Source organism: Nicotiana attenuata, unplaced genomic scaffold, assembly GCF_001879085.1.
Source record: "Nicotiana attenuata strain UT unplaced genomic scaffold, NIATTr2, whole genome shotgun sequence".
NCBI lineage: Eukaryota > Viridiplantae > Streptophyta > Magnoliopsida > Solanales > Solanaceae > Nicotiana > Nicotiana attenuata.
This window is the reverse complement of record NW_017683073.1, coordinates 1-8,954: the sequence shown is the minus strand read 5'-3', so window position 1 is coordinate 8,954 and position 8,954 is coordinate 1. Positions and strand designations below refer to the sequence as shown.

Below are 8,954 nucleotides of genomic sequence, written 5' to 3'. Positions count from 1 at the left end.
GCTGAGATAATAGATAGCCAGCTCCTTTCTGCTAGTAACATCATGTTGCCCCAGTACACAGCCAAATGAATTATCCAAAACCGTCAAATATAGAATCAAAGGCCTCCCTGGTTCTGGCGGGACCAACACGGGTGGGTTCGACAAATACCCTTTTATCTTATCAAAAGCCTCCTGACATTCATCTGTCCACTTGACTGCAGCATCTTTCTTTAACAGTTTGAAGATTGGCTCACAAGTTGTCGTGAGCTGAGCGATGAACCTGCTGATATAATTCAATCTCCCCCAACAAACTCATCACCTCGGTCTTATTCCTCGGAGGTGGCAATTCCCGAATAGCCTTGATCTTTGACGGGTCTAGTTCAATACCCCAGCGGCTGACTATAAATCCCAACAACTTTCCAGACGGCACTCTGAAAGCACACTTTGCAGGATTGAGCTTGAGATTGTACCTGCGAAGCCTTTGGAAGAACTTCCTCAGATCCCTGACATGGTCAAACTGCTTTCTAGACTTCACTATCACATCATCCACGTACACCTCAATTTCCTTGTGTATCATATCACGGAATATTGTTGTCATTTCCCTCATATAGGTTGCCCCAGCATTTTTCAAACCAAACGGCATGAGCCGATAACAGTATGTTCCCCACGACATGATAAATGTCGTCTTTTCTGCATCTTCCTCATCCATTAAGATCTGATGATAACCCGCGTAACAATCCACAAAAGAACCAATCTCATGTTTGGCACAATTATCAATTAATATGTGGATGTTCGGCAGTGGGAAATTGTCTTCTGGACTTGCCTTGTTAAGATCCCGATAATCGACACACACCCTGGTCTTGCCATCCTTTTTTGGCACAGGCACAACATTGGCTAACCAGGTGGGATACCGCGTGACCCGAATGACTTTCGCATTGAAATGCTTGGTGATCTCTTCTTTGATCTTTACACTTATATCCGTTTTGAACTTTCTCAGCTTCTGCTTGACAGGAGGGAGTGCTGGGTCAGTGGGCAATTTGTGAACCACTAAGTCAGTGCTTAGACCCGGCATATCATCATATGACCATGCAAAAATATCTTTGTACTCAAGCAGTGCTTTAATTATCTCTTCTCTGAGCTGTGGTTCCAAATGGACCCTTATTTTAGTTTCACGGACATTATCTTGGTCCCCTAGTTTAACTGCTTCCGTGTCATTTAGGTTAGGTTTGGGTTTTTCCTCTAAATGGCTTAATTCCTTACTAATGTCTTCATAGGCCTCGTCATCATCATATTCCCACTCATCATCACGCTCAATTTCTTGTATTATTATTTTCGAGCTAGATGGGCTTTTAAAACTGGGCCGAAGATTCCTCATGCATGTCATGTCATTGATATCAGCATAAAAAGAACTGTACAGAGAAGAAAAGAAAACGGAAACAAAATTAGGAATGAAGAAAGAAAGACAATTACATTTCATTGAATATAAAGATAACAGGGCTTTAACACATCCAATTGGACAGAACATAATATCTGAATTACAAACCCTGGAATAATCCAGACAACAAAAGGAAATCAAAACCCACTACCAAGACTCCCTCTGAGTAGGAAGAGGAGTAGCTTCCCAGTTGTTGACTTTTGCACGTGGTCCGACGAACTGCACATTTGCCTTGCTTGACCCTTCCCCGGCCTCAACCATGTTAACCTCAGCGAACAACCTTTCAAACCCTTTATCCAAGTCTCCGTCAGCACCAATCAATGACCCAGAAACTTTTGACAACAGTTGCTTTCTGATACCTGGCCTGATGAATGATCTGGACAGGCGTGGGATTGGCTTGGGAAGGACCCATGCCCTCTTCTTCATTTTGCGGGCCCGCCTTACATCCGCAGCTGTGGGCTTGAACCCCAATCCAAAAGTATCCAGATTCTTGGGAAGAGAAACTGGATGCACAATGCCTTGAAGATCAGCACCCAAACCTTTACCCGGTATGAAACCATTCTTTAACATTTCCGAGGCCACCATGACAGTTGCGGCTGTTATTCTAGGAACTGGGATGCTTTTCCCCTCTAGGACCTTTTCCACTGAGACTGTGTCAAAGACTTCGTAGACCCATGGCCCCTTATCATCGTCAACTTCTATGAAGGGCACAATGGCATCACTTAAAGCGCACATATTGTCTTCACCGTGCACTACAATTTCCTGTCTGTCCCACTCGAACTTGACCATTTGATGCAATGTAGAAGGTACCGCCTTGGCGGCGTGGATCCATGGTCGCCCCAACAAGAGGTTATAAGAGACCGCCTCATCTAGTACCTGGAATTCCATAGTGAACTCCACTGGCCCGATTGTCAACTCTAGTATTATGTCGCCCACTGAGTCTTTACCCCCATCATCGAACCCTCGAACACAAATATTGTTCTTATGAATTCTTTCATCGTCGACCTTCAGCTTGTTCAACGTGGACGAAGGACAGATGTTTGCACTAGACCCATTGTCAACCAGCACTCGGGTGACTACAGAATCCTCACACTTCACTGTCAGATAAAGAGCCATGTTATGTTTCGTGCCCTCTACGGGCAACTCATCATCGGAGAAGGTCACTCTATTCACCTCAAAGATTTTATTTGCTATCTTCTCTAAATGATTCACCGAGATCTTATCAGGGACATGGGCCTCATTTAGTATTTTCATTAGCGCCCTGCGATGCTCGTCTGAGTGGATAAGCAATGAAAGCAATGAAATCTGGGCTGGTGTCTTCCTTAACTGTTCAACAATACAGTAATCCTGCACTTTCATCTTTTTCAAGAATTTTTCTGCTTCCTCTTCTGTCACGGCCTTCTTAACCAATACCGGGTTGTCTTTGGGGACCCTGGCTTTTCTTAACTCTTCGAGGGCAAAGCACCTTCCCGAACGAGTCAGACCCTGCGCCTCACAAACTTCTTCTTTGATTTCCTTCCCCTTATATGTCACCACCACCTGTTCATAACTCCAAGGAATGGCTTTGCTGTTGGTCACTGGCAACTGAGTTACTGGCTTTATGATAACTAGCTCTATCCGAGTACCCTTCATGACCACCACGGGTTTGTTTGCAACCCCTTGTATCACCACTTTTGCTTGTTCTGGTTTTACTGCAACAATGCTTGATGACCCTTTTTCGGCTACCACAGTTGGCTTACTGTCCACCCCTTTCAACTGGACTACCGCTTTCCCACTGGTTAACTTTTCCTTTGAACTGGTTTCGCTAGCACGGATCATCATTACCATTTGCGAGGGTTTCTTGGGCTCCCCTCCCTTGTGTATCAATTCAATCATGTGGGCCTCGTGGTGAGCCGGCGACGGATTCTGGTTAATATTTGGTGCATCTGGGGCCTGAACCTCGATCCGGTGAGTGTCAATGAGCTCCTGCACAGCTGTTTTTAGTTTCCAACACTTCTCTGTATCATGTCCGAGGGCTCCCGAACAGTACTTACTGAGTGGTCCAAATTTCTAGGAAGGGGGTTTAGCATTTTGGGCTCAATTGGATTCAACAGACCTAACTGCCTCAATTTGTGAAAAAGAGTGGTATATGATTCTCCCAGTGGAGTGAAAGTCTTTTGCTTCTGTAATCTCTCATTTTTGAAGGCTGGGTTTGGTCGGTGACCTGCTCCGGGGGGTTTCTGTAGGCTCTTGGGGGTGGATAGGTGTTTTTTGGAGCTGGGTATGAGTTTTGGAGAGCCGGCGCACGCCATTGCGCGTGAGCCGGAGGCTGGGTATAAGTTTGAGCATGGTGGACGGAAAAATGTGGATCTGGCGGTGGGTAATAGTGTTGTGGAGGGATATATGGAGTGTATGGGTAATTTTGGTGGTGGGGTCGGGGTTGATTGTAGTAGGGTGAAGGGCCTCTAGATCTGGACCAAGCTCCGGACTCAACGGTTGCAACCTCTTCCTTCTTATTTTTCCCGAGCACGCCCCCAGTGCCGCTTTGGATGGCCTGTGTGGTTGCTTTAATCGCTGAATAGCTCATGATTTTATTGGATTTCAGTCCTTCCTCAACCATTCCTCCCATCTTCACAACTTCATTAAAAGATTTGCCAATTGCGTTTACCAAGTGACCAAAATAAGTCGGCTCCAAAGCCTGCAAAAAGTAATCGACCATCTCGCTTTCTTTCATAGGAGGGTCGACCCTCGCGGCCTGTTCTCTCCAGCGGAACCCATACTCTCTGAAGCTCTCCCCGGGCTTCTTCTCGAGTTTTATCAGTGACAGGCGATCTGGAACAATTTCTAGATTGTACTGAAAATGGCAGGCGAACGCTTGTGCCAAGTCATCCCAGGTATACCACCTACCATGGTCCTGTCGTGTATACCACTCCAAAGCAGACCCACTCAGACGCTGGCTGAAGTACGCCATCAGTAACTCATCCTTTCCACCTGCCCCTCTCATTTTACTGCAGAATCCCCTCAGGTGGTCTACCGGGTCACCATGACCGTCATACAGATCGAACTTAGGCATTTTGAACCCTGCTGGTAACTGAACATCCGGGAACAGACACAAATCCTTATAGGCCACACTGACTTGGCCACCCAATCCCTGCATGATCCTGAAGGATTGCTCCAGCTTTTTACTTTTCGAAATATCTCTTCCTGCTCCGGGTGCTTATGCGGCTTTTCAGTTTCCACCGGGAGCTCAAAGCGAGGGGTGTAGGAATATGGCTCAGGAGCTTTAAAGGTAGGCTCAGGAGGTTAGTACTGGCTATCGTGAGTTTGAAACAGTGGCTCACTGGAAGATCTTGGCAATGTGGCAGGTGGAGGCGCTACAAAGACAGGGGTGATTGGTGGAGGAGGATTTTTTTTGGGTGGTGGAGCTTGGGGAGGATAGGAGGTGGTGCCATAACTCTGTTGGTAGAAAGGGAAAGCTGGAGATGAATTCACAGTAGGAGACTCCTGAGACTGAGCCAAAGGTGGGATATAGGCTGGATTGGAGGGATAAACTGGCGCTAGCTGACCCTTAGCCCAGGCCTGATGCATTTCGGCCATTTGCTGCCTCAACTTATACATTTCCTCCCTCATTGCATTAACATCCATCACCTCTACCTCTTTCGCGGGGTCCACAATACTGGTATCTGATTCTTGGCCTGTCATTTTCAGCTTGTCTTTTGATCGGGTGTTGTAGGAATGGGTTGCCAGAATGCCAATCAACTAACCACCTGCCAGGACTTAAGATCAACAACAACTTGGTTAATGGTTAGGGCAGTGACAGATTTGATAACCACACATTTTGGGGAATGAATGCGCCTAAGCAGTTAACGGTTTCTATTATGCATTTGCTCTACTGCTTGCGTCATCCCGACTTTCCTTATTCCCGATTTCAACTTCTTTTCTTTTCTTTTCGCTCTTTCTTTCTCACTCTTGCCTTTGTTTCCTCTTTGTCCTTATTTTTCAATCCCTCTTGTCTTGCCGATGTTTCTTTCGTTTGGGTTCTTATTTTCTCTTTTGTTTTTCTTTTCTCTTTTTTGTTTTTCTTTCCTCTCTTGTTTTTCACGTGCCTCGGTTTTTCTTGTTCCTATTCTCTCCTTTCTTCAAAATTGTTTTTCCGCTTGTTTCTTTCCTTTTCTCTTGCTCCCTTTTTATTTTCTCTTTTTGCCTTTTTTTTGTTTGTTTTTTATTACGGTCGAATCCTATGGAGATTGCCTACGTATCATGACCCCGCATGAATCAGACCAAGCGTAGTTCTTGCAAATAAATGTAAAATAGAAGCAAAATGTTTTGGGATTTTCAATTTCATTGATAGCAAATACTTCGATTACAAAGACTCAACACTGACAGATTAAAACAACTAACAGACTCTAATGAAGAGAAGAACTACAGACTCCACCATCCCTATTCTATTTCAAACGAACATACAGACTCAATCAACTGACTGACTTTTAACGAAAAGAAAATACAGACTCAGACAGCTGACAGCCTCTAGTAGAAAAGGAAATACAGACTCAAATGACAGTCATGAGTACATTAAAGCTCCTGGTGCCCGCGGGACATCGTTCGGTCTCGCCACGGGCCTATATGCAAGTTCCCGTTGAAGTCTGTCCAGGTCACTCATTATCTGCTTCACAAATATCATCACCGATGCAAAGAAGGTGGCGCGAGTCATGTTCTCGCACACTTGGCATTTCCTAGTAATGTAGCGAGCAACGGTTAAGATTCTCTCTCTGATTCTGCCCTTTTCTTGAAGCAACCGCCCTATCTGTTGGGCCCCGGCCTCCAAAGTCTGCTCAGCTACCTGGTTTTGTTCCTGGAGTTGTTGCAAGTCCATTTCTAATTGTGCCAACACCGTGTAGCAGTGCTCTCTTTCAACCTTGAATTCTTTCGCATGTTTGATCATTTTGTTCTCTGTGGCAATGACCCTTTTCTTTAATCCCGTGAACTCATTATCGTATTCTTCCTTCAACTGCTTAACCATGCGGGCCCGTTCTTCCGCGTTTTTAGCCAATTGTTTTCTAACCCCGGCTAATTCCCTTTCTGCCTTGTTGAGGTCAAAACTGTAGTCACTCACTTTTTGTCTTAGATTTTTGATAAGCTTTGCAACCCTTGGCACTCCTAACGGGATTTTCAGCCGCTATCTTCATCTTTCGGATTTGGGCTCGTAAGGCTTCATTCTCTTTGGTTAATTTCTTCTTCTCACCCTCATCGGCTGCGGCTTGCACACTATTTTTTAAACTGAAGGTCTCGGACTTGCCTTTCCAATTCTCCTATTTTAGCTCTGTATTCATTTTCTTTAGCTAGCCAGGCCCATTGTTCTTGCGATGATTCGGCAAAATCCTGGAGGTGAGGTCTTTTAGCCGGCCTCCCAAATGCAACTTCCCTTCTATACCAGGCATAATACTCAGGTGACACTTCTCCTTTAGATCGATCCTGTACACAGGTATTCGCCACCAAGTATTGACATTCGCTCCAGACCTGGCGAACCTTTGCTTCAGGAAACTGGCCATCAGGACCAATCTCAACCACTTGGATACTAAGATCGTCGTCTTTTGGCACTACTTGGCATCTCCCGAGTTGCCTTAAAACCCGATACGGAGCATAAGGCTGAATGCTCTTATGACCCATCAAGAGGAAGTGTGGCCCCGCTGTTGGCATATATATGATTTCATTGACAGGTAACCATCCAAACGTCCACTCTATTTGACTGGCAGTGAGGGACCGAAAGTATGACGTCCAACCCGTGACTCCTTCAGGCAGGCTGACCCCCTTAATCCTCGTATAAAACTCCTCTATACAAGTTTTCTTTGTAGACCCATAACTCAGGAACTGAGGACGATGGCACAGGTGTTTGGTCATGCACATTTGCAACAATAGATTGCACCCCTCAAAGAAGTCTCCCCCGGCTTTGCAGGCTGTAAGAGCGCGGAAGATTTCAGCTAATATCATGGGCGCAAGAGTGCTTTTGGCTTGAGTGAGTAGAGTGCTGACGACCCCGGCTATTATTATGTCAATGTTCCCATCTTTCCTGGGGAATACCAAAAGCCCCAAAAAGACCACCATAAAAGCAAAACGTCTATGTTCTTCCCATTTTTGGCGGTTTCCTTTGCTACATATCTTGTTTTCCGGGTTGTTGAACCCTCCTATGTGGCCATATCTGTGGTATATGAAGTGTGGAGTACAAAAGCCATTCGCCAAATCTGTGTTGTGGACCGTCCTGCTTATCTTCAGTGAGTCTAAGAATCTGTGCACGGCTACGGTTCTCGGGGCAACCAAGTACTTGTGTCTTAAAGGAACCTCAGCATTTCCGATGTATCCAGCTATTTCTTCTAAGGTCCGGGTGAGTTCAAAGTCTGAAAAATGGAACACGTTGTGTGCCGGGTCCCAGCATGTGACCAATGCTCTTATGATGTCTCCCCGAGGCACAATCTCCAACACATCGGTAAGCCCTTTCAAATATTTTTTGACTTTATCTTGCCCTTCTCCTCCTAGATCGTTCCACCACAGACGCAACTCCAAAGGGATTTTATGCATGATTGAGAAAGGTTCATTTTGAATCGTGCTCATCCTGCACATTTATTAAGGTGATTTAATCACTTATTTTGACCTAAAAGGGAAAAATGACACTATCTTTTTTCAAATTTCTAATTTAAAACAGACAGCCGATTTTGCGGATACGGCCTTGTAGCACTTCGAGAAGAAGGTTTTAAGGCTGTGCCCGCTAACCGTTGAAAATGACCCAAGGTGGCTGTTTTCGCAAAAATAGCCTTCCAGCGCCCTTTTAGGGACATTCGGCTTGTTTTAGACAAGAATGGCCTCACCTGACTTATTCATGACAAAATTAAATTTTTTTTGTTTTGGGCTATTTTGCAAAAAGGGAAGTTGGACCCGATGGGGGCTGCCTACGTATCCCACACCCTGTGGGAATCAAACTGGCGTAGCTCGGGAAAATAAAACTAACTATTTTTGAAAACAAGACTCTTCTCCGTTGGCAAATACACTATTTTTGAAAACAAGACTCTTTTTTGTATTTTCTTTTTCAGTGACACCTAAAACAAACTATTTTGAAAATAAACTCTTTTTGTTTTTCTTTTCCATTGGCAAATAAACAAACTATTTTAAAAATAAAAACACTTTTCTTTTTTCTTTCATTTTTCTCAAAAATCCGGCAGAGTTTCGGCACTATTTGGACATTGGTTTTTCTAAAATAGGTAATTAACTCTCTACACTGCTATTTCTCTCTTTTTCAACTTTTCCAAATATTCAAAAGCCGGTCAGCATGCGAGTCCGAGACAAATAAATGTACACGCAACACGTAAGATGCATCAGGATGGTCTTTTTCATTTCAGGTTACCTGTCCTAGACGGACCCAACCCCTGTGTTGAGTCCCCTAAGTCATATGCACGTGATGCAGATAAGCGTTCCTACTAGGGATCCGGCATGAGGCTGAGTTATTCTAGGTTCAAAACCTGGGTATATGTTCTAGACTGTATACCCAAGCGGACAACTTGAGTCGAGGAGG

The 8,954-nt window shown here is 44.8% G+C and overlaps 1 protein-coding gene across 1 annotated transcript; it reads right to left on the bottom strand.

Moving 5' to 3' along the window:
- Positions 1–57: 57 nt before the first annotated feature.
- Positions 58–4,550, bottom strand: LOC109222047 (the record flags this gene model as incomplete). Its single annotated transcript, XM_019386457.1, has 5 exons — positions 3,618–4,550; positions 1,635–3,463; positions 1,473–1,523; positions 299–410; positions 58–207 (listed from the first exon to the last, which is right to left on the bottom strand). Coding segments are annotated over exons 1-5 (3,075 nt in total), but the record flags the coding sequence as incomplete, so codon positions are not given.
- Between the last annotated feature and the right edge of the window lie 4,404 nt (positions 4,551–8,954).